Genomic DNA, 26,981 nt, shown 5'->3' on the forward strand with positions numbered 1-26,981 from the left:
GAAGGAGTGAGAGAAAAAAAATGTGGCGTAGAAGAGAGGTATGTGAGGGAAAGGTGAGGTCGTGCGTGAGAGAGGGCGTATGGAAGAGGTTAGGCCGTAGGAGGAGAGAAAGGAAGGAGTGCAGTGTGTGTGAGTGTGGTCTGTGAGGGAGAGGAGTTATTGTGTGTGCGTGAGTGCGAATGGAGGAGGTTAGGCCGTGGGAGGAGGGGAAAGAAGGAGTGCGTGTGTGTGAGTGCGGTCTGTGAGGGAGATGAGCTATTGTGTGTGATTGAAGGCGTATGGAGGAGGTTAGGCCGCGGGAGGAGAGAAAGGGAGGAGTGCGGTGTGTGTGAGTGCGGTCTGTGAGGGAGAGGAGCTGTTGTGTGTGAGTGAGGGCGTATGGAGGAGGCTAGGATGCGGGAGGAGAGAAAGGAATGAGTGTGGTGTGTGTGAGTGCGGTCTGTGAGGGAGATGAGTTGTTGTGTGTGAGTGAGGGCGTATGGAGGAGGTTAGGCCACGGGAGAAGGGAAAGGAAGATGTGTAGGGTGTGAGTGAGGTTTAAGAGAGGGAGGAGATGTTGTGTGATTACGAATGGAGGTTGGCGGAGGGGACCATGGGAGGAGAGTGAGGTGATTTCGGGATTTGAGGGTGGAGTATCTATAATAGGCCGTGGAGGGGGAGAGAATAAGAGATTTGGTGAGTGAGGTAAATATGTGTAAGGGAGGAAGTAGTATGTGTGGATGTAAAAAGTTTGGGAGGAGGAAATAGAGGCTATAGACCGTGGGAATGAAGTGTCGGAATGGAGATGTGGGGGTGTCTCTATGTAGGACGAGGGGATATGTGGGGTAGCTGTGTGGCGTGAGGGTATGGGTCGTATATAGGTTGGTATAGCTACTGTAAATTTGGTAGTTAGCAAGGGAACGTTACAAGTGTGGGTGTGTTAAGTGTTAGTGCGTGTTTTATGAGGAGACGGATGTAGTTTAGGTACACAGGTTAAAAGTATAAGAAAGCTTCAAGATAAGGTGGGGGAGTAAGGATAGGATGATGTCATGTTGGGTCGGTAGCATCGGGGGACGCCGATATTGGTTGTCGCTACCTATAAAAAGTAAGCTGATCGCCGATGGTGGTGATGGTCAGGAGACTTCGATGGGAATGGATTTGGTCACCGATATTGGCGACGGTAAAGGATGGTATCTCTATGTGTGTGTGTATGGCCTATCAGGGGTCGAGAGATAAACGGTTTATTGGAGGTCGCCGATACTAGTGACGAGTGTGAATATTTGTACGCTTGGGGTGACGTTGGGGGATGTTCACACATGGTATGCATGATATTTAGGATACCGGGATATGTTTTAGTCCTGCGTAGTCCCATAGTGATGACAAGGTAGGCTTAGGTTGGGTGATTGGGTACATATAGAAATACTGGATTTCATATTTAGTGCATATCATAATTGTAACTTAATTTTTACTATACTGAGTTATATGAACTCACCATCTATTGTTCATAGACAATGTAGGAATTAAGTCAGGATTGGAGTTGCTGGTTTCCGAGCCTAGTGTATAGAGCAATATAATAAGGATCTTTATGGACAGAATTGAATGTGTAAAAATTAGTAGTAGAGTTGATAGTATGTATGTTGATAGTGTATACAGTTGTATTTCACGTGATGTTACATGTATGATTGCCGGTCTATCTTAACTCTAAACAATAGATTGTGATGGTGTTTCTATGTGCATGCCTGACTTGAAATGAAATTTTTGTATTTGATAATAGTTTTGTTGTAAACTACGTCATTAGAAATAAAATAAAATAAAAACATTACATATAATAAATTAATACATTAAATTATAAAAAAATATTAAAAATCTCAAAACAAGAATAAATATATACTTGGAAAAATATTAAATATAAGTATTAAATAATAATTTTTGCTACCTCAAGTGTAATGAATAATCTCTTTTTTTTTTCTTAATATTAGAATGGAATGGAACAATTTATTTATAACACAGTCAAATTTTTGTTACTAAATAAACATAAAACAATAAAAAACTGTATAACTACTTCAATTATAACATATTATTTAATAAAATATAAAAAATATACTTTAAAAATAGATACTTTATTCTAATTAACGTCATAAAATAATTTAAATATATTCCAATCCAACAAAAAAAAAAACTAATTTGAAAAAGAAGACATATGATATGTCATTTTTGAATAATTATTAATAATATTTTTTAATAAAATAAACATAAGAATTATTTAGTTTTAAATTTATAAGTAGAATAAGATAATTTAAATTTTAGTATACTTAATTGTAATTTACCAGAGACATCATGTAGCGTGCTTAGTTTTATTACTAAAGTATCCAATAGCATTAAAATTACAAAATAAAATAATTAATTTATAATATTTAATTAAATAAGATCAAAAAATTAATTCATTAATATATTATTAAAATAATAATAATTAAATTAAATTAAATATTAAAAAATATGATTATTAAATTAGATTAAATATCAATAATTTTATTATATTATTAAAAAATAATATTTTATAATGATTAAATTAGTATTAATTAAAAACACCATCTAGTCCATTATTAATAATAGAAAGGAATAGGGGGGCCATGCTCCTAAAAATACCAGGTTCCGATTTGTTTCGTTTTAAACTCCTCATTGAAAACCCTAACCCTAATCAAAAGCAACGATAAACCCTCCTCGTTTGCGGGCTTCTTCTCTCTTTCGAATCAGTTGCCGATCCCTCTGGTACGTCCTGGTTAGCTTGTTGGTTATTTTCCAATGTACTTAATTACCAGCATCTTTGTCTTCCATGTATGTTTAAATCATGAGCGGATTGATATTTTGCTCCGCAGAAATGGCCAAGTCAAAGAACCACACTGCTCATAACCAGTCCTACAAGGCCCACAAGAACGGAATCAAGAAACCCAGAAGGCACAGACATACTTCTACCAGAGGGGTATTCTCTTTTTACAATCTCTCTGTTTAGTCCTTTTTTTCCCGTTGGCTTTCAAATTACCCATAGGTGTTTTATATTTGAAGGCGGATTAGTACATTTAAAAGGTTACGGATTGTGTATCTCTTTTAATTTTTCTTCTTGTTTGACAATCTAGATGGATCCCAAGTTCCTAAGGAACCAGAGGTACGCAAGGAAGCATAACAAGAAGAACGGTGGATCAGCCACCGAGGAAGAGTAGACTCTTAGCTATGCAGTTGTTGCTTTTTATTTTGTTTTGATCCACGTCTTACAAGACAATGCCATGCTTTACAATGACGTTGTTTATCAGATGATTATTCCATTTCGAGATTTAGTATTTGACTATTCTAAAATTATGGTTGGTGACCTATGAATTTGATAGTTAATTTCTCTCTCTGGGATAACTTTAATTGTTGTTGTTTGCACAATGTAAGCTGCTTACTTGGTCCCTCAAAATGTGAGAGGTAGTATGGAAATTTTTTTCTCGTTTCTACTGCAATGGAAATTTTATGGGCATTCAATGGATGTTTTCTGATGTTACTTTAGCACAAATTTGAGATTTTCTCAGGTCCTTAACCCATTCCTGAAGTTACTGAAGCTCGTTATATGATTGATTTTAAAAGGAGTTCATTATAGGTTTTTTGATGGATATTTGTTTCGATATGGTGAATGTTTAAGTGCAATACTGGTGGTTTGTGGCCGATATTGTGGTTTTCAGGCATTTTGCCCTAATTTCTTATTATTCGAGATCAGGAGTTTTATTTTTATTTTCTTTCTGCTAATTTATGGTTTGATTGTATTATCTCAAAAAAAAAAAAATTATGGTTTGATTGTTTTTGTGATGTTATATATGTTGCTGGTTCTACCACAACAATTATGGCAAATTTCTTGATGATTTATTGAAATTTTCACTCTTTAAGATACCTTTCATTAGCATTTCCTAGGTGTTCTCTATTTAAGCACTGTTTGAAACAGTCATTCGGTGGCTTTTATGTCATTTTCTTGAAGGTACTCAAGGCTGTTATGGTTTATACTATGATTATTTGACTGTTATATGAATATTAATTTGAAAAATACTGCATTTTTTGTAAGAATTTGTGGTTTTGAGCATCTTGTTAGGTATTATATCGTTAGCATCTGGAGCCTCTTTTATTCTTTGATTTTTTTTTTCCTACGGAGGGGGCAAAGCTCCTTTGATAATTAGAAACCTATGACCATAAACTCCATCCACCTAACCTCGGTGGAGAGAAGTACCATATAAACCATCATCAATATGGGGAAGTAATCCTTATCATGGCATTATGGTATATGCTTACAATTGTGCTGGTCTCGTATTAGGGATTTTTCTGAATACATGTTTTCAGGTTTCTATGAGTCCTAACGGATATATTGGTATTCTCAGAAGGAAATGGGGAACATATTGGGTAGACTTTACAGATAATGTATATCACCAACGTACATGCTTATGTGACTGCTTGTGCTGGGTTTATGTTTAGGATCTACCTAATTTAGTTTTTCTAGTTTTCTATGGCAGGTCCTCCTACATATATTGATATTCTCGGGGGAAAGTGGACCATATGGATTAATATTTACTGATGTTGTATATTGGTCCTCACTAACAATTAGGATGTCCTTGGGGATATCCTTGGTACGAGGGTACCTTGATCATAACATGGGAACCTGCTAGTTGTGAACTTTTAAGACCTTCAAACTTGGATGGATGTGTTATTTTATTGGCTTGGTGTCTATGGGTTTCATAAGTTGAATATTATTTGCAGTCCTTTTTTCTCCTTAAAGAAGTTAAAATTAATTTGCATTACTCTGAATATCTGCGGGGTTTATTGAATATGTACTGCCGTATGGCATATAAACATTACCATACAAGCACGATTTGTATGGTATTTGGGATATTTTCTATGCACCAGTGAAGTTTGTTGTTTCCTTGAAGAAAATATGTAATCTCTGAAGCCATTTGAGTAGAACATTGTTGAAGGATCTAGAACATCATAAAGGCTTAGTAAAATGGCATCTCAGCTAATGGATGCTCCGTTTGATTATCATTTGTTGGGGAAATAGGGCTTACTAAAAGTAGACAAGATCACTGAGTTTCTGGTAACTAATATTTACCTTTGGCCGTGCAGTAAACTTTTTCAGGATTGAGAAATGATATCTTTAACAGGGCAATAGATGGTATGCTGTTCAAACTTGGAATAATGGGTTTTCTTATTTGAAACTGGTAAGTACTTTCGGTGTGCTTTTACTTGGTGGCATTGTCCTTAGTGGCTTAATTTGTGGGATGCTATTATGATGCTTAGAAGCATCATTTCTTCCTTTTCAGTTTCAGTATTTTCAGTAAGTTATGGTATTGTGTTGGAAGCCTCGCTCATGGTTTCGGACATGAGAGAAAGAAGAGAGGAAAAACAGAGCAAGAGTCAGATTTCTTGAGGTAATTTTGATTGTTTTTTAGATGATCTTCATTCATAGATGAGAGGCCTATTATAGGCAGGTTTTTTTGGCAGGGCATTGCAACGGCCAACGAGCCGGAGGGTAAGAGTCTCTTTCTGTCATTTTTGGTTAGTTGTAGCGGCAACTCTAATCCTAATTCGTTACAAATAAAATGACTATTTTACTCCTGTTCTGTTTGTGAATTTTCCCTTCTGCCCGACTGTAGTAGAGTATCAGAGGCGGCCTCAACATATTTTCAATATGCAATATTACTTAATGATTATCCTATTCAGAAAAATAAGATGACACACAGGGCATTTGGTTTCTTTGAGAGCATTATAATTACTCTTGTTACTACCTTTGTTTGAATATTTTTTTCATTTTAATTATCTTTAGAGCACTTGATACCTTTACTTATAGATTTCTACAGTGTGTTATAGAAATTACTTTGTATAATCTTTGATTTATAGTGACATGTTGATTGGGTTGGAACCGAATCAATTAAATAATATCAGAAACCAATCATAATTCCAGGGCGTTCAATAATTTTTGCTTGTAGCAAGCCATCATATTCCACTTCATGGGACCCTGCCAAGTAGGTTAGAAAAAGTTTGCTAAGCAACTTTGCTTGGATTTTTTAATTGTGTCACCTTCTAGAATTGAATTCTTCGTCTGGTGGGATGTAAACCTCTCCGGTTCTCAGCAACACACAACTCAGATAACCCATCACATCACAAATTTCCAAACACTTTTGCAGAATCTAAATGAGAGTACTTGTGAAATAATAAGATTTAATTTAATAACTGCTTCATAAAAATACACCAAACATGCCCTCTTCTTTTAACATTTTATATATATAATAGAATATATACTGCTTAATTGGGACATGTATGCTCCTCGTTCTTGATAGACTAAGACTACATTGGCTATGGAGAGAGAGGAGGAAGAACAGCTTATTTGTCTTTCTTCACAATCACAACAGGACACTTTACATTCTTTGCACAATAATTGCTCACACTTCCCAGAAGGGCCCTGTTCAAACCAGAGTTGGAATTTTCAGATCATCAGGCAGTTACCCAATTAAGATTATGGGTGAGTTTGAGATGAATTTCAACTATTTTTCAAGAATATATTTGAAAATTTCTACTTAATTTAAACACAAAAATTTGATTCTAAATAAAATTGAAATCCTTTATCTTAAAAAAATTCAGGATTTTTATTTATAATAAATTACCTCTTGAAGAAACCATAACCATGGCTTCCCATGACCAGAGTCTCAGCTTTGAGTTTCTTCACTGTGCTGCATATTACATCCTTGGCATCTCCACTTCTAACTACTCTCTCCACATTTATCTGCACAAAATTTACCAACATCAATAGAGTTCAGCCGCCATACCTCTATACATCTACATATATACATATACATATATATATGGAAGAAATTAGGGTAACTAGTTAACTATTTACATTATATGAAGACTTCCTACACACAGCTAGAGCTCGTTCCATCACAGAATCCACCAAATCACTGCCATACTTTTCCATGGCAGCAATCACATCACTAGAAAACATATACCCTGCAACAAAAATTAACCATTAATTTTGCTAAACCCTATTCTAGAACAATCCACTCATTAAATCAAACCACTAACTAATCATAAACGACAGACGAAAACAAAAGCACTGATGAGTAATTCACCTGCTGCATCAATGGTGGAGTAGACCGGAGGCGGAGGCTTGACGTAGAGGAGAGCAAGAGTGTTGTCAGAGTTAGTAGAAAACAGATTGCTGAGACACCATGAAAGAGCATACATACTCTCTTCGCTCTCGTCTACTGCAACCACTATCCTTCTCTTTTCCTTCTTCGTGTTCATCATCATCCTGGTTTCTCCTTCCATTTCTTTTTTTTTTTTTTATCGAAGAGATTTTTCAGGGCTTCGAAGAATTTGAAGATAACAAGAGAGGTATGGATTATATACAGAGGGTGGGTTTCGGTGTGGCTCCTGGTTTTGGTGTTGGGTGGGTTTTTCTCGTCGGCTATTAATTATTTGTCCTGGTTTTTGAAATGAAAACCGCTGTCCTTTGTCATTATTTCATTATTGAGTTGGTAATAATTAAAAGTTTAAATTATGTTTCAAGTTAATTAAAATTTACCGCCAGTACCACGTCTTACTTGTTGACGAAGAATTTAAACTTATTCAAAAATATAAAATTTAATATTTTATGTATGAATTATAAGTTAATACTGATTAATTTATAATATTTAATTTAATAATTTTATTAATGTTTTAGCACAGTTGTAATGATTAAATTCAATTATTTATGATGAAATGTCTTGTTAATTCAACAGGCATATATAAATTGAGCATTTGATTATATCAAATTTTTATATATAATGTTCAAATAATTATATATTTTTAGTTTAGATGATTCCTTTGACCAAATGCATTTTCTAAATGTGATGAATTTGGTCATAGTCTACATTTTTACATCTCATTTCCAAAGAAAACATTATTAATACTAAGGTTTTATTAAAGTAAAAAATATTAAGTTACAAAAATTTATTTTTATTTAAAAATATAATAAACTGATCAAAATTTTATTTAATTTAATTATTATAAGTCTTAGCGACCTAAATTATTAGTTTTACAAAATCCGAGATGTTTTAGTACACTAATCACGTAGTTTATTCTCACGTGCCTCTTAACGTTCAAAACAAACGGCTTGCAAGTCAAACGGTTAGAGGTAAAGTCAACATGCTTCACCTCACTGTTTGATTATTTAAAAACAATATTGCAATATTTAAATATCAACTAAAATACAATATATAATTAATTGTTTAAATAATTTTGGTTTAGTAATAAATATCATGAATTTGAATTTTACAAAAAACGTAGAATTTATTATGCAATTATTGGTCTGTAATATTTAATTCACTAATTTTTATGTGCACGTAGTACTTAAATTTTAGTAATATGATTATATTTATAGACGAGATAAATACTTCGTAACAATTATATTTTATTAGTTGGTGTAGAGATAACGAATTAATTTTTTTTTTTTTTTTTAATTTTAAAAATTTGAATAATTTAATATTTTTCTTAATAAATTTAAACAATCTACTTGGAATGAGAGCGATCATTCTTGGTGCAGTGCTCGGCGTCAACATCTTCCCAAAGGGTAAGCTGGCTAACATTTTCAATGATCAAAATATCTTCGTGTATATGTGTGTGTTTTTGTATGTCCTCCTGTACTTATCCAGTTATCAAGATATTTCCATTTAAGCACCGAGGATACCCAAGCAATAATTTATTTTATTTTCAAATTTAAATAAAGTATTGGGGTTTATAATAAATTAAAAAATTATATAAAAAAAAAAAAGTATCGGGGGTTCATAATTCATAATATTTGAACAAATACATAATAAAAAAAAAATGACAGCCTGTAAATTTATTTTTATGATTAATAAAATTCTAAACTAAAATTCAAGGGAAGGTGCAGTGCTTTACAGTCCAAATCAGTTGCTATTGCCTGTTCAAAATTGAGAATTACAGGCTGTTTTTGTTTTATTTACTTATATATATTCATTTTCAAATTTCCATATCTTAATTTTTTTTTATGAAGATATTTTTATTTTTTTAAAATATAAATTTATAAATTTTACTAATTAAATAATATATACATACTGATTAAAACAATCTATAAAATTAATCAGGATTTTATCAAATTTATAAAACGATAGGAATATTAATATTTTATTTATTAAATAGTTTACAAATGTTTTCGTATTAAAATTATTGAATTTATTTTTTTAGAAACTCAATCACCGGATTAAAATATAATTACGTAGCTCTAAATGCTTAATCTTTCACTTAAACGAAATAAAGAATAAAATTATAAAGTACTCGACGAAAGAGACACTAATACAAGTACTTTGACAAGTTTTTTCTGTTCGTTAAACGACGTCGTTTTTTTATTGAGTTGTTACTCTGTATTCGGACGTGACGCACTTTAATGTTTTTGTATAAATTATTAATTGTAAATTTTGAAAATGAAGGCCCGACCCAAAACATAAGAGGATTAAACCGGGCCTGCTCTTGCTTCATAGACAAATTACAGTGGGCCGGAACAAATTAACCTACTAAATTTTGCTTCCAATATAATTAATAAAATATTGCTTTTAGTAAAAATACATTTAAAAAATTATATTTATAAAAAAAAAAAGAATGAATATAAATGAATTTTACTGACCACATATTTGACTTCCATCGCGTAGTATACGAAACAAATCCTTAGTTTCATATTCTTTATAAATTTGATTTAAAACATCATGAAACAATTTGATATGCATCCACTGGGAGCATCGAGGCACTGAGAAAACCTTTTCCTAGTGAGAGAGGATCAACAATGATGCACCTCTAGGGAATTATCAAGCTCCCAATAAATGCTTGATAATTAATTTAGAGCGGATAATCTGTGAAAATATCTAATAATAATAAGTATATCCTAATATGAGTACTCTCCTATTCTAACTTTCTTAGAACCTTCGATAATACAACAAGACAACAATAGATTCTCTACCAATATAAGAACAGAATGATGGAAAATTTGAGAATTTAACAAAATGTCAGGGCGAGACGAGTCGTTTGTCATCACGAAAAGTGTCAAGTAGAAGTGCGATAATGCAATGTTCGGGCTCGAAAATCAGCCCGAGATGAATTTTATATTCATAAAATAATTATATAAATAATTAATTTATTTTATTTTATTTTAGTTTTATTAAATTTTTTAGAAAAAATGAATTATTGACGAAATTGAATACAATCTTAAAAAAAAAAAGTGAAATTTTAAATCAAGTGGGTATTTTTGAAAGAAAATTTGAAAACATGGGGTTAAATCATAAAAAGAAAAAATTTGATCACGCGGGACGGCCCGGTCAGTAGCCTCGGTGAATCAGAGCACGCCGCGTGGCAATTTGACGGTCCAGATCTCATCCCGCGCGCATGAACGGTCCAAATGTATTTCCTCTTTAGATGCAATCGAATAGTCAGATTCAATCAAATCGTGTGGTCCAGATTCATTTTCTGAATAAGATAGACTCAACAGATGAGAGATGACCACGTATTCCCAAGCGGATGATGCAGATCGACACAGGGTGGATATTTAAGCATCATGTTCCAAGGAACCCTAACTCTAGCTGCACAGTATTCACTGGATAAGAAGAATCAGACGCCGGAGAAAGAGGCCGACCATCGGCCGTCGCCACACCACAGCCACCGCCGATTGCTAAAGAAGGTAAAATTTTTCAATTTCTGCTCGGAATTCAATTTCGAGTCTTCTTGTTGCTATATTGGAGCAAAAGGGATGGCGAGTGAGTCAGAAACCACGGGCAAAGTCCGACGGAACCCCCGCGGCCAAAATCCAAAATCTTCTCCGATGACCCCCTTCCTATTTTATGTTTCACACGATTTTTTGAATACCGTGTTCACTGTCTCTTTCTTGTTCAAGTTACAAAAAAAAAGAACCCCATACATGAAGGAGGACTAGCAAAGCCACCACACCCGGAGACCCCCTCGCCGGTAGGTTTCGAGTTTTTTACTTTTTTGGTCAACCGAGTGTTTCTAACATGTTTTTTTGCAGGGATATGTGCAAAACCAACCAAAATCGATATAAATTGGTAAAAACTGGTCAGGCCAAGGCGAATTGCTGCGGTGGGCGACGGAGCCGGCATTGGAGTACGGTAGTACCGCCTTGCCGGAACCCTAAAAAATGTCAGAAAAGTTTTCCAACACCAAATTTAGTTTTTTGGGGTATTTTTTGGTACGTGACGGGTATTTTAATTTCTGCATAAAAAATTTAGGAAATTTGAGGACTGTTAGTACCCTGAGAAATGGTGGACGGATCCGGTACATAAAGAATCCTACTATGAACATTATCTCAGTCAGACGGGGTTAAAGAGTTTTATACTGAAAGAGTTTGAGAGATATAGTTCATCTTCATACCAGACACGTTATTGAGGTGATGGTGGATTTGGCGCCCATTACTGAACAAGGTATGGATACGGTTAGGTTAATTGACAAATCTATATATTAGATTCATGAGTAGAAAAATATCCTTATGGACCCCCAGAAGTACCGGTGGACAAAAAATGATGTGAGTTTAATATTATTGTTCATAAATATGTTATAAGAATGATATTCAAATTTATTGTTTTCATATATCATTTTGAAAAACTCGCAACGGTAAGTACGAAATAAACGATTTTCTTTATGTTAAATAAATTTACTAAAATTAATGACTTTATTAGTTGTTTTATAATTTTTACAAACATTCGGTTTCCTGTATCATTGATTAACGTGATATTCTTACTGTATTAGTATAACTCACTCTTCTATTAACTATTTCATATTAAGAAAAACAATATCCAGATTATGATCAGGAGGAGAGTCGTGAGTAGATTAACTCCCGGACCCCATCAAATGCTAGTGGAGATTAACCCCTAAGACATATATTTACCTGTTTTTAATCATTTATTTATTTCTTTTTACGAACTACTATATAAGGTATATTCTCATAACCCTATTGAGCATTCAAATTTACTGTGTAAAGAATATAACCCTAATATTATTATTTGCTCCGCATTTAAAAGTACAAATTCATTTCTTTTAAGTTTCGAGTTATTAATGATGATGTATGCAATTGAAATATCTGAAAAAATATGTAGACTTCAACTTTATTCGTTTGAACATATAATTTGATTTTTTTTAAAATACTGGTTATGTAATTTTTACATTTTTAGTTTAATTTTTAAGTTATTATCAGGGTTATATGTAAAATAAAAATTAAAAGTTGCGGTGAAATTCGTATGTAAATTCATCATTATTTCAAGAAGAAAATAATTAAATATTTTATAAACTTATGAAATTTGAGATCGTATCAAATTTCATATGAAATTATAGTTCTAAATTCCATTAATTTTAAAAATACTTTAGTATTCACATTCTACGCAATAAAATATTCAGGAATTAATTTTCATCATCATCCTGCTACAAAACAACACCAGCTCAAATTTCATCTATCTAAAATTTTCCAAATAGATTTCATATTGTTCGGCGGAATTATTCCAAATATATTTTAAGATTATATTTTTAAATTTTAATTCAATTATTTGAGTAATATTTTCTTTAAAAAATGAATAGACCGATTTTTTAATTTATTATGATTATCTAAATTAAAAAATATAATAATTTTACTTTAAACTTAATCCAATTTAATTAGACTAATGAAATAAGTGTTTAATTTTTTTTTTTAAAAAATTGAACATTATAAATTAATTACTATCATTTTATAATATATTTGTAAAATAACAGTATTTACATACTAATAAAATTCAAACTTACCTGTAGATATCTAATAGCTAAATGACAACTTACTGTACAGTTCATATCATACACAACTTTGAAGCTAAGAATTCTGGACGGTGAATATTTCAACTACCATACCCTACCCTCGTAATCAGCCATTAAATTGACATGCACTATTATATACAATAAGATATTTGAAATGTTTTAAAATTACTACAAATATAATAAAATCAATTATATTTTTAGAGTCCAAAATTTGTTACAAAAAATCAATATATAAAAATATAATATAATATATATATATATGTGTGTGTCGTAGGTTGCGATTAATGAACAAATAAAATTATTTGTAGCGTGCGAGATTATGGATATATAATCCCATTATGTATGTACCCATACAAGATCAGCTGTTTATGTTTCTTTATCTTGCTCGAGTATAATGTGGGTCGTATATATATGTATGTATATAAATTTATATAGATTTCATTTTATTTGTGAAAAAATATACTTAATTATCATGACTGAAATTATAAATTATAAATATTAAATTTTATGCATCAATGTGTTCTGAATATGAAAGTTAAATTATAAATAACCTCCAATTCATTTAAAAGAGTACAATTTTAAATTCTATTAGAAATAATATATATTTATAAAAAAAAAATATGATAGTCTAAATAAATAAATATTTAAAAATACAATTAAAATCGTGCAAATACCATTACACACAGCTAAATACATTTAATTTTTATAAATTATTTGTAAAATCCAAAATATCAACCTAATTCCTATCGTTTACCGTTCGACGCCTTATCTTAAGACTTGGACACCGAGATATCCTTTGTTCGAAATGGACGGCTCAGATCAGTTTATGTGACTGCCGGTTCCTAAATGGCGATTGGGCCCACCTAGTAAAGGTTGGCCCGTTCTATTTAAGTTCCTAAAACATTCATAATCTTGCAAAGAAGGCCCGTAGTGGCATTTGTGCGTTCAAAAAAAAACAAAAAACAAAAAAGAGAAAATTGCAATTTTTATATAATTAGAAATTTCCTTTTTTTTTAAAAAAAAAAAAAGAGAGAAAACGATAAGATCAATGAAGGGATAAGCACATACGTCAGCATCCTAAATGATGAGTCTGCTATAAATATATATCCATAACTGAAATCTAACCAAAAAAAAAAAAAAGACAGAGATTAAGAATAAAATTACTGTAATAATACAATTTTGTGCAAGAATATAAGTTTTGTTAATAATAAATAATATTTGGGCTGAAAAATTATTCACCGTGCAGGTAAAAAGTAATATATAAATTGCCCAAAATTCAAACGTAATCGATGTAACAAATTTTAAAAAAGTAACATCTAAAGTCGTGTAAAAGATCAAACGGTAAAAATATTTTAAAAAAAAATTAATATTAAGTTTACGAGGATGAGAAAGTAAGATAATCGTGGGTCAAAATCGGGGCCCACTAGGTTACAGCAATTGATGATTTCGGCGAGCGCGTTTTCCTTTTTTTTTTTTTTAAATATATATTATTTATTGTGGGGCCCAACATTTTAAATTTGTAGTAACCAGAAAAGCCGAAGAATAACCGTTGATCAAAAATCATGGGTCCCAAATTTAAAACCTCAAAATAGGAGAATATGAATTGGATACAGATGAACCGGCAAACAACCAACAAACAAAAGCCACCCTTTAGTTAAATAATATTCCATTAATTCATCAATCAATAAAAAAACTATATATTAAAATTCATGTGACAATCTCGTACTTAATGTTTTATTAAGAATATAAAATTTATATGTAATATTTAATTTAATAAATTTATGTATTAATAAAATTAGATTTTGTTTTTATTTCATTTTTATAATAACAGTTAATTTTTTTTTTTTTTCATAATTAAAACAACTAAGTTAACATCTAATATTTAATATTTTCACAGTAGAAGTATTATTTGACTGCTCAAAACAAGCTATAATTACAATATTGCCCCTCTATTCTTAAAGCATTACATCATCACTAGTAAATTATTGCCAAGGATAGTTTTGTCCAATTATTGAATGGCCAATCAAAATTAAAAAATAATCTGTTTATGCACAAACTAATTGTTTATTAGCATTATTATGACTTCGACCCTCTTTTTTTAATATTCAAAATTATACGTTCTTATTTATATGAAAATGTTTGAAATTATCGAATATTTATATATTTGTATAAATTTATATAATATGCTTATCATGTATTTTTATAATCTTCCCATTTAATTAATCCATATGTAACATAATTAATTAAGCTTGTTTATGAAATAGACGGATAAGATCATGAAAAATGCTTTACCGTGAAAATAAATTATTATGCATGTCAAATCCAAAACAAACCAAACTATGACGTACCTAAGCTAAGTTTGATTATAAAATCAAATCTATATATATATATATATATTTAAATTCAAATATGTGTAGAATTAGAGTCTTGCATTTGTTTTGATTCAATTTTAAAATTCCAAGTAAAAATTAGCAACACATTTAATATATATTATATAGTTTGACTCATGTCATCAATTTTACAAATAATGAATTTGTAATTTTACTTGTCATTACAATAGTTATAGAAGCAACTAGTTTGAATTGGAATTGTAAGGAAATTTTTATTTAAATTTACATCATATTTATATTATTATATTCGTATTTATGTTTTATGAAATTAAAATTTGACTAAAATTAATATAAATCTATGCGTATAATAAATAAAATACATTTGTAAATAGACATTTAGTAAGAAATGATGAAATCATGGATAAATCGTATAAAAAAAAGAAGAGTTCATATGAAATTTTGTATAGAATTTTAAATGTATAATAAATAATTGAATATGATTAAAATAAACATGCATTCACATACACATATATATAATAAGACAAATGAGTTTGAATTATAATATGAATGATTAAATGTATTGTTGAAGATGATTCTCTTTATATTAAGCATTTATTTCATAAGTTTAAAGGGGGTGGTCCCTTATCACTAAGATGGAAGCCCATATTATGAAGTTTCTCAATTATGATTGGGATGTCTAATTTATCAGCGTCTATTACTTTAATTATTGTGTTACTAATTGAGTTTAATTAGTCGAGTATTAGTTCTTATTATGTGCGTAATTATATATAATCTATAAATAAATTAGGTTATTTATGAACTAAATTAAATAATAAATGACACTTCAAGTTTGGTACAAGCAAAGAATCACATAACAAATGGAAAGAATATAATTTTGATTCAATTCTATAAAAGTAAAAAATAAAATAAAATACATATATATATATTTTTAAATCAAAGATTTTTGTCTCTTAAATGGAACAAGTGAAGCCTTACTTTGACCATATGTTATACGTGCATACATAAAAGGTCAAAAGACATATTAATTCCAGCTCTTTTAAACCGCGTATAAGGATATTTTTAATATAGTTTTGCATATACACGAATGTTTAAATATTAGGAACATAATAAAAAATAATAAGACAACACAAATTAATCCCAAAATTTGAGGGGAAATTCTTAATTTTTGTGATTGAGTATTACCTAATCAGTATTTTATCACATGAATTCAATATTTTTATAGCTGAAAAACAAAATATTTTATCGAATTAGCATCATAAATACATTAATTCAATTTTAAGTAGTAATAAAAAATAATATCATCACACGAATTCAATATTTTATAACTGAAAGTAAAAAAAAATACGTTGCTGTTATTAGTCCTTTATATTTTTTTCTTTGTTTATTTATTGAAAAAGAAGTGAAGAAAGAAAAGTTTTTTAATTTTTAGTTTTCAAATTAAATTCTATATTAAAAGTAATATAAAATTTGAAAACTACAAAGGGTACTTTTGGTATTTCATATTCCGTTTCTTATATTTAAAGTCCAAATTCCACAGAGAGAGAGAGAAGAGCAGAGCATAATACACAATAGAGGAAACCAGACAGAGGAAGTTTTTGAAAAACAGAGGAAACGTCTTTTTGAAAAACCGAAGAGAAAGAAGAAAAATTGCTGTGGGGAGGGAAAATGAAGGAAGTTGTGTTGTCAGTGGATGATCTACAGTCAACTTTATGTACAGCTCACTGCAGAATTTGCCACGAAGAAGAATTCGAGAGTCGCAAGAGCCTTGAAGCTCCTTGTGCTTGCTCAGGAACCGTTAAGGTATTATACCAGAGAAGAAATCAAGATGATGCTGTGTTTCCTGCTTTTCGATTCTAGTTTTTTCTTTTTTTTTTTTTAAATTTTCAGAACTGATTGATGATTTCTATTCTGGTTTCAGTTCGCGCACAGAGATTGTATACAGAGGTGGTGTAACGAGAAGGGAAACACAATCTGTGAAATATGTCTCAAGGTTTGAATTTCAAAATTTGAACCATCCATAACTACGAACGATTTTCCTTTCGATTTTTCTTCGTCTTCTTTTTCTTCTTGTTTCAGTTAATTGTTTCTGGATGAAAAAAAAAAAAAAAAAGTTCTAATAGATTATTCCAAAATATTGTTCTGATCCTCGTTCGGCACGGCGTCGTTTTTGATCATGAGTTCTTCCTTATCGTTTTCTTCTTGTTTTGAATTACTGGTATCTGAGATTTGTCTTTTTCTTTCTGTCCAAGTCTTTGGCAAATTCATGATCAGCTTCTTCCTTCTCAAAATTGATCAGCTAAACTCAAAAACTGAATTTCCCAACGAATGGATTATTTTGTTTCAGCACATATATTTTTTACCTAAATAATTTTTTTTCCTATTACGAAATATCCGTAGAAATTATAAAATTATTATGATTCCTCACGATGATGGATTATGTGATCATGCAGGAATATGGACCTGGATATACAGCAGTAACTCTAGCTTCAAAGAAGTCTCAGCTAATTGAAGCAGCAGTTACTATTCGGTAAAGTTTTCCCTAATTTTAATATTATGTAAATAACATAAATAGTTTAAAGGCGCGTGAATTTACCGTCTATGTCTGTAGCGCGTTTTGGGATATTGTTTCCCTTCATGTCTAAAAATGCAATCATCTTTAATCACTAAAAAAGTGATTTAATTTATATGAAAAAAGAAAAGTTGAACATGCTTTACAACTAAATTGTTCTAGACTCTACGCTTCTATTAGTAACCTAGGACTGGTTGCTCAGAGCATTTCCCTTTCTTTTTCAATATTCTTTTTTTAAAAAAAAAAATATAAAACAAGTGTTTGTTTTTAAAATATTAAGATTAAAAATTAAATATTAATTTATTTAATTATGTAACAGAGATAGCTTGGAAATTCCAAGAAGAGATCATGGCCCACGAAACCCAAGATTAGTGGCCATAGCTGAGGGAGTGGCGATGGAAGCTGAATTTTCCGAATGCACTTCTGCTGCTGATAGAGGCGCATCTTGTTGCAGGACATTGGCTTTCACAGTAAGTTTTTCATTCTTTTTTTTTTTTTTTTAAATAAAATAAATAAAATAACATATTTTGAATTAATTGAACTGTTTGTTTAGAATAATAATATTAAAAAATGATTTTATAATTAGTGTTGTAAATTAACCATTATTCTCGTTTTGAAATGGGCAGCAAGCACTAGTTGTACTTTAGTGGAATTATTTTCTTTGCTAGGGTGGGGAACCAATAAGGAGGTTGACTTGGCAAAGATGGTGGACTTTTAAAGAAGTTTGTAATAATTATAGTTTAATTATTTTGTGCACAAAGTAATTCGATTTGGGGTTATTACCTAAAATTCAGTTATAATTGAACCATTTGCATTTAGGATTAGTTGCTATATTGCTGGTAACCAATATGTGGGCCAGTAGTTGCCTCACGACCAAACGAGGGCCGTTCACCAAACTAATAACGGATGCTTAATTTTACATTCGGGAGGAAATAATTAACGTTTAATTATTACTGATGGATCAGTAAACTAATTTTGGTAACTATGATTACTATGTTTTTACTAATTCCCTGCTTATTTACAATGACAGTTTACAGTGCTTTTGCTTCTTAAACATATCTTTGCCGCGGTAACTGCTGAAACTAAAGATTACCCTTTCACACTGTTTACGGTAGGTACTCAATTTTGAAGAGGGAAATTCACTTCAGTATTTTATGCTTCAATTTTTTTTTTAAATTTAATGTTGTTTGTTGATATCTTTATATGTCTATGAAAATATTTAAAAAAAATTATTTTTAAGGTTTGAAACCTGAAAAATTAGTTTTTTTATGTCAAATGGTAACATATTATACATGAATGTAAAAAAAATAAAGATTTTAAGAAGTGAAAAACATTATAAGTTTGATGTTTGAGTTAATTTTTTCTTTGACATATTATGATTAATTTGATAATTAAATAAGAAATTTGAACCGAGTGGAACATGTTTTTTTCGAACTTTGAGCTGTCATCATCGTTTTTCCAACTGAAAAGGGATTTATGTCTTATTGGGTGTATATCTATGCAGGTATTGATTTTAAGAGCAGGTGGAATTGTACTCCCCATGTACGTATTGATTCGGACAATCGCAGCCATTCAAAGAAGTATTAGGCGACAGTATCACGTGAGTTTCTTTACTAACCACCAATTCATCCTCTCGACCCCATACATATTATTCACCAGAAAGAGGAACGAACTTTAATGAGATTAATTTGAAATGCTTGTATAAAAAAAGCCACCATCACTTTCAAATTTCTAACCAATACAATGCAATTGCTAAGCTACAAAGCCTAGAGACTATGTTTGGTAATTGGTACAAACAAATATTATATGTAAAAAATTATTACAAAATTCATCCTTAATTTATTTATGTTAAAATGATTGGAACAGACATTCTAAATTAATTCTGTTAAATGAAATACATTATCAAATTTATTTTCTTTCCAAACATAGTGCAGACTAAAAAAGTTGTGATTAAACTGAAACTAATTTTTCATCTTTATATTTGGGTTTATAGGGATACGATGATGAAGATGATGATGATGATGACGAGCACGATGATGGCATTTCAACCTTCCAAGAAGATGAAAATCAGCAGCGACAGCAACGGAATATGGTTTAATCCTAAAATGATTCTCACATTTTTTTTCTTTCCTGAAATTTCAACGAGCATTTACTGTGCTCATTTTGTCCAAATCCCACTCCCTCTTTTTTTCCCATGCAAAAAATTAAAAAAAAAACAAAACAAAAGTATTCATTTTTATTCAAGTCTAGGAAGAAAAAATGCAATTGTATCTGTACAGTCTTAATCTTGGATTTAAGTAGAAGTACAGAAACTCTATTTGCCCAACTACCCAGAATAGAAATTAGCAACAGTGTAACATCAACTTTTGTAAGTGGGATGAACAACCCTACTAACCAGACCAACTAAACTAACAAACATGTATTCTCACTTTCAGGACAAGTTAGGCAAGCCAAATGAAATTAAGATAATAAATTTCATATATAGATTACAAGCTTCTACAAAATTTAAACATAAAGTCTTAATTTCACATTAGATAATTAGAAATTTAATTTTTATCATCTGGTAAATATTTTTTGCCATCTCATATTGAAGATACACTTCAATTTTTAACTGAATTCCACAAAACAATGTTGTCTTGTTTTGAAAACAACTTTCGGTACAAGTACGAAAATCCCTATTTGTTCAACAACCCAGAAAAAAAATAAGATTTTAAAATAAAAGTGCTGGTTCTACCATAAACCATAATTTTGTCGATATACATAGGGGTAAGGCGAACAATTTTTCACTTTCTTTGGTTAAAACTACTTCAATTGACATTACAACCCCTTAGCATTATCTCTCTTACCAAGTTAAAACTAATTCAACGTCTCTCGCGGTTTTCATGAATGTGACAACTATTTATACATGGATACAGGAAATGAGTTAGCTGGCGCAACTTACAAAGAGTGAGATTTTGGTTGTACTATAATTACAACTGAAAAAGCAATTCTACCGAATGTCCCTAAAGGGAGCGGATGGAAAGTAGTTGTTGGCACAATCATTTACACTTCGTGCTCAATTAAATGTAATGAAAAAAATTCCATTCTGGTTTTAGATGATTCCGAAAATTGAAGGCTATGTCTCAGTAACAAAGCTGAGTAAGAATGATTCTGTATTACAACAGTGAGTTTAAAAATATACCTGCAGACAGCAAAGTAGGTGTTGAGAGGGATTCAATCAGCTTTGCTGCAGAAGTATCCTTGCTCTATGTTGAAGTTCAACCATGAAACCCATTCCAATACCTTCAGAAGGCTTGAGATATTGCTGACTAATTTCGGGATGAAGACCACTCTTCCTGTGTTCTGATCCTCTTCTGTGTTTGCCACATACAGCCTCAAATTCTTGCCATTTAGTTTAGCAGCAGCAGTTTTTCAAAGCATAGAATCAGGGAAGTCCCGAAATTGTTACAAGCAAGAAGTGGAACATAGCTTAAGGGTAAGGCAATAATATTAAAAACACTGATTGGTAATTTAAGAAAATAAATTAGATGCAAATTTTCATTTTCTGAACAGATGCCCATAAACAAACTTGAAGGAAACTTGAAGTATTTAGATTCATTATGCGATCTGTCAACTTGATGCCTAAATCATACCCAATCTGAAGAAAGGACTAAACAAAACTTCTGCACACAAGTACTTGTGACCTATGCACACAAGTATAGGTCACAATGTATCACTTGAAATAGCCACTAAACAAAACTTCACCTTGTTAACATGGAGACATAGAAGTGCCAAACTGTCTTATCTACTAATCTGAAGAAAGCACAGATTTTGGGGCATGAAACTTTTAAAGATTTACCTCATAGTCTACAGCTAATCAGTGATAGTGAGCTAAAAACATTCCCTTGCACTGGACCTCGTTAACAAAATGCTCAAGAAGTGATTCTCTGTCAAGAAATGAAATTAAGAAACTGAATACTGGATATTGCCACACTAGCATTTTAACAGAACATGCTGAATAAGTGGAAATAACCACTTCTAAAAGCAAGGGCCACTTACAGGATGGCTTGTCCATCTGAAATTGCTGTCATGCTCAAGCTCATCCATAGCAACCAATGAATCAGCAGTTGCTGATGATTGTATTAACCATCATAGATTAGCCATTGGTTTGAACATGCTAACAACAAAATTGCACCTATGGTGTTAATGTGTTAGGCAACTAAAATGCTTTGGGGCTCCACAGAAAAGAACATCATGATAAAATGGATAATAATTCTATTTGGTTGACTTGGTAGAGAATGCAAGCACAATTTTTTTTTTTGAAAAGCAAGTATAAAATTCAACTTTATATGTTTACAGTAATTCTGATGGATGATGTCCCAAAGTCAGAATGCTTAGAAAGATTCATCCCTCCTTTTACTTTTTTCTTATATTCAACAGCTTTAACTTGATCCAATCCAACTCTTATTAGATCTGCTAACAGTACCATATAACATTGCATTTTCCAATATGTTAATCCAAACCGAATATACACTCACCAGGATAAAAGCAGTTTCAGAAAGTTCTACCAAGAATGTTTTTGCCCTGCCACAGGTAAAAGGCCAAAGGTCTCCCCAGCCTGGGCAAACTATTAAAAGGTTCATTCCTGACCAATACACCCAGCTCTGCAACATGGGATAAGCAACTTCATCGCAAAAAGTTAATTGGAACTATATTCATGACCATCACTGAGAATTCGTCAACTTCCTACAAGTAAATCAAAATCTTGGACACTCAAAACTAACGGAGATTGTGGATAATCCGATCACCTATGTTTTCAAAGGAAAATGTAGAAATAGCCATTCCGAAGTTATATGCTTGTAAATGATATAATAGAAAATGCTTGTAAATGATATAAGCAAAACCCAATTCACACTCATGAAACTATGCCAGTCTACCTGCGTTTGTGGAAACCAGCCGTCGCCACTTCATAAACGTCTGACTAGTCTCTGCAAAATCGTTTTCAAAGTTGACTCATTTTCAGATTTAGCTTCTGAGAGCTCTCTCAGGAACTTCTTGATGGGAGTTCAGTACTGAAAGAAAATCAGAAACGCTGCATGTATCAGGAAAATAATCTTGACTAAGAAACTGTTCTGAAAACCAAAAATAAGCAGTGAGAAATTCAGTGGTGAATTTGAAAGCTAAGAAATTCTGTTGTAACTTTTGAATAATTAAGTACAGAATTCGAAAGTACTGAATTCGATTGAAATGTCTGATAAATGCAATGATTGAAAGCCGAAAGGCATAAATATAATAATTTCTTCCCCTTCTTCACCTCCTCATCCTCAATCACAACCCTACTGGATATGGAAGAACCTCGCAGCAACCGCTTGAACTTCTTCCCACTGTCTCCATGATTTTGAATCCACTTAATCGTCCCCTCCCCCAATGCCAACCTAGGGCAGTTCTTTGGCGGCAAAGTTCTGCATTATCGCCGTCTTCATGGGCTTGTCTTTCGGGTTCGTTTATGGGCTTTGGATAGGTACCTATGACCCTAGATCCGAACCCGAACGCGAAACCGAACCCGATACCGAGCCCAATAACCCGAATCCGAATCCGAACTCGACTCCGAGCCCACAAAACCGACTTGAGCTTCTTCAACCTACTCCCAACTTGTTGAAATCAGATCACTCAACTACATTGAACTGAACTAACCGAGCAGACTGTCGTGGTTTTCTACCGCCACCGCCACCGCCACCGTCACCGTCAAGCCGATCTCTAGCTCGATTACTTGTTAATGGCGATCAAATGGCTCTATCTCTATCTGTGAGAAACCCCAATAAAGTTTCAATTTTGCTGCAGCCCTCTATCTACTCTAAATCTCATTTGATAGCAGCATTCGATTTCCATGGCGAGCTCTACTCGAGCGCAGAGTCACATGTTCTCGGAGGAGGAGGGCAAAAACGACGCCGTCCAGGGGGAGGGGAAGTGCGCTTGCCTTGTGGTTGCTCTTTGTCCCTGTCTCGTCTGCATCATTCTTCTCCTTATCGTACTGTCTATAGTCCTTATTGTCAAGTTTCATTTCTTCTGCCACACCCCTCTTCACTCGCTCCTGTACAAGAAAAGTTGCCATTAAAGGCCCAAGAGAGAGTTTTCAGTTTTAGAAAATTTTTATTGTTACCTAGTAGAGGAGACATGTTGGATTTGGGTCATAGAGGTTTCTCTAGCCTTCCTGGAACTGATTCAGGTTCTGAAGATGAAAGCGACGTTAACGGAGAGGATAGAGGCGAGAAGGTTCAGTCAATTGCAGATCCAGATGAAGTTGAGAAGGTCTGCAAGGTGATCGACGAATTGTTCGCATTGGATCGTAACATGGAGGCCGTTTTAGATGAATGTGGAGTCAATTTATCGCATGATCTGGTTGTGGAGGTATTAAATCGATTCCGCCATGCTAGAAAACCAGCATTGAGATTCTTCTTCTGGGCAGGAGACCAGCCGGGATTTACCCATGATTCAAGGACTTATAATTCGATAATGAACATATTAGCAAAGACCAGACAGTTTGAGACTATGATCTCCATGCTTGAGGAAATGGGTGCTAAAAAGCTCTTGACAATGGAAACTTTTACTATTGCCATGAAAGCTTTCGCTGCTGCAAAGGAGAGGAAGAAAGCTGTAGGAATCTTTGAGTTGATGAAGAAGTACAAATTTAAAGTTGGTGTTGACACTATTAACTTTTTACTTGACAGTCTTGGAAAAGCCAAGCTTGGGAAAGAAGCAGAAGCTCTTTTTGAGAAGCTGAAAAACAGGTTTACTCCCAACTTGACAACTTATGTGATTCTGCTTAATGGCTGGTGCAGAGTGAAGAACTTAATGGAAGCAGGGAGGGTATGGAATGACATGGTTGATAAAGGGTTTAAGCCTGACATTGTTGCTCATAACACCATGCTTCAAGGATTGCTGAAGAGTAGGAAAAGATCAGAAGCAATCAAGCTGTTTGAGGTTATGAAGGCCAAAGGTCCGTCTCCTAATCTCCTAAGTTATACAATTATGATTCGTGATTTCTGCAAGCAATCGAAGATGGAAGAAGCAGTCGAGTATTTTGGAGAAATGCTTGATGCTGGATACAAACCAGATGCTGCAGTTTACACATGTTTGATCACTGGTTTTGGCAACCAGAAAAGGCTTGACACAGTTTATAAGCTGTTGAAGGAGATGCAAGAAAAGGGTTGTCCTCCTGATGGGCGCACCTACAATGCTCTAATCAAATTGATGGCAAGCCAGCGAAAGCCAGAAGATGCAACAAAGATATACAAGAAGATGATTCATGATGGAATCGAGCCATCAATCCACACGTATAACATGATAATGAAGTCGTTCGTTCGGACAAGAAACTATGAAATGAGTCAAGAAATTTGGAAGGAGATGATGCGGAAGGGATTTTGCCCGGATGATAATTCGTATACAGTTCTCATTGGAGGTCTTATAAGTGAAGGAAGGTGTGGAGAAGCTTGCAAGCACTTGGAGGAAATGTTGGAGAAAGGAATGAAAGCTCCTCAACTAGACTACAACAAGTTCGTAGCTGATTTTTGCAGAGCCGGGAAGCCTGATATACTTGAAGAATTGGCTCGGAAGATGAAGTTTTCGGGCAAGTTTGAAGTCTCCAATGTCTTTGCAAGGTGCGCTGAGATGTTGAAGAGGAGAGTAAGGGGAAGAGATCCAATCAAACCGGATGGACAATGCGCTTAATTGACTCAGGTTATTACTCATAATTCAGTAAGTTTGCGTAGTATTCACTTGATATTGAAGAGCAATTCAATTATTACACGATCAAAATTATCGAATTACTACACAAAGTTATTGAATTACTAGGAAGCAGGAAATAGAGAGGCATGGTAGATATTCTTTGAAAAAATTACCTTGGATTTGAGTGTTGTACAATCTGTATTTCTTATTCTATATGTATATTTTAAAGTAGTTCTATCTGTTAACTTCTGTTTTCATGGCTGAATTAGCTGAACTAATGTTATGTGATTCTTTGGCCACTTATATTTTCTTCTCATTAATTGGAAGAATCAATTAGTGTATATATATGTATAAGGACTGAATATATTTGATTTCATACAACAAAATTAAATGTTGAATATTTTATTTTGTTGGTGAAGTAGGGTTCAAATAAATTTTTTTAATCAAAATTCATATATTTATCAATCAAAATTCATATATTTAACAATAACACAATAAAAATGTAATTTTTAAAGGAGGACATACAAAAATACAGTTTAATTCAGACAGAAATATTTGATAAGAGATAAATAACACAGAAAAAATTAACACCTTTGAGAGGGATGACGGGTTAGCGGGTAATGAAATGGACCGTACCCGATAAGTAGGTCGGGCTAAATTTGGCCCAATTAGAATTCGTTCCTTTTGACGCAGATCAAGCATGACCCAAGTTTAATATAAATCTGGCCCAATTAAAAATAAAATATTCATTGTAATGGAAATGCATATAACTGCTAAAAGTATTTCATTATATATTAAAGTTTTAAATATTTTTAAAATTATTTAGGCCAAATCTTTGTCTACACTCAAACTGGATAACTTGCTTATATCCAACCCAAGGTTTAATAGTGTTCATTAAACTTTATTTTACCTACATCAAACTATTTTTTTAAAAAATAAATTTCAATTAAACCTTTAAATAAAATAATATTTTAAAATAAATAAATAATAAAAAATGTTTTGTATTATATAAACTAATACCTAAAATAAAAATTAATTAAAATTTAGTGAAATATTTATTTTTAGTTCAAAATAAACTCAACTAAAATCTAAACTCTTAAAAATTTAATGTGAAGACCTGGATGATACTATTCATTTTGTTTAGTATGAGTTTGAGTTAACATAATTTTTTTTCTATTTGGATAGAATAATGAACACTTTTTTTTTTTGTTTTTCAAAAAAATTAAGTTGGATTTGTAACATATTGTGATTATTCCAATAAAAGAATTTAATCATATCAAAATATTCTTTTCATTTAGAACGTAAAAGACTTGTGAGATTTAGTCGAAGTTGATCATCACAACTCTACTAACACACCACTGAAACAAGTCTTCAATTTTATTAAATCAAACATTATATATTATAAACTGCCAGTTTATAATACGTCTATAAAAATGACGAATTCTATGTTTTCGATGAAATTTGAGTTCATAATTTCTGATAAAACTTTCAAGTTGACTTTACCTTATAAAATGACTATAAAAAAC

At 32.1% G+C, this 26,981-nt stretch overlaps 4 protein-coding genes across 4 annotated transcripts; 3 read left to right on the top strand and 1 right to left on the bottom strand.

Moving 5' to 3' along the window:
- The first annotated feature begins 2,587 nt into the window (after nt 1-2,587).
- LOC110819595 (large ribosomal subunit protein eL29z-like) lies at nt 2,588-3,502 on the top strand. The gene is made up of 3 exons (XM_022048834.2): nt 2,588-2,748; nt 2,856-2,959; nt 3,114-3,502. The coding sequence occupies exons 2-3, from the start codon at nt 2,858-2,860 to the stop codon at nt 3,195-3,197; spliced, it is 186 nt and encodes a 61-aa protein (XP_021904526.1). The 5' UTR covers nt 2,588-2,748; nt 2,856-2,857; the 3' UTR covers nt 3,198-3,502.
- Nucleotides 3,503-6,196: 2,694 nt separating this feature from the next.
- Nucleotides 6,197-7,419, bottom strand: LOC110819594 (Adenine nucleotide alpha hydrolases-like superfamily protein). Its single transcript, XM_022048833.2, has 4 exons — nt 7,122-7,419; nt 6,890-6,999; nt 6,657-6,775; nt 6,197-6,454 (listed from the first exon to the last, which is right to left on the bottom strand). Exons 1-4 carry the CDS (start codon nt 7,318-7,320, stop codon nt 6,376-6,378), a joined length of 507 nt encoding a protein of 168 aa, XP_021904525.2. The 5' UTR covers nt 7,321-7,419; the 3' UTR covers nt 6,197-6,375.
- A 9,300-nt stretch (nt 7,420-16,719) lies between these two features.
- PIT1 (RING/FYVE/PHD zinc finger superfamily protein) lies at nt 16,720-20,123 on the top strand. Its single transcript, XM_022048649.2, has 7 exons — nt 16,720-16,982; nt 17,101-17,172; nt 17,633-17,709; nt 18,071-18,221; nt 18,782-18,862; nt 19,256-19,351; nt 19,745-20,123. The coding sequence occupies exons 1-7, from the start codon at nt 16,848-16,850 to the stop codon at nt 19,847-19,849; spliced, it is 717 nt and encodes a 238-aa protein (XP_021904341.2). The 5' UTR covers nt 16,720-16,847; the 3' UTR covers nt 19,850-20,123.
- A 2,716-nt stretch (nt 20,124-22,839) lies between these two features.
- Nucleotides 22,840-25,758, top strand: LOC110819535 (pentatricopeptide repeat-containing protein At3g62470, mitochondrial-like). Its single transcript, XM_088219589.1, has one exon. It carries the CDS (start codon nt 23,518-23,520, stop codon nt 25,456-25,458), a length of 1,941 nt encoding a protein of 646 aa, XP_088075715.1. The 5' UTR covers nt 22,840-23,517; the 3' UTR covers nt 25,459-25,758.
- The last annotated feature ends 1,223 nt before the right edge of the window (nt 25,759-26,981 follow it).

The sequence above is a fragment of the Carica papaya genome, chromosome 5, assembly GCF_054855325.1.
Source record: "Carica papaya isolate Zhongbai chromosome 5, ASM5485532v1, whole genome shotgun sequence".
Lineage (NCBI taxonomy): Eukaryota > Viridiplantae > Streptophyta > Magnoliopsida > Brassicales > Caricaceae > Carica > Carica papaya.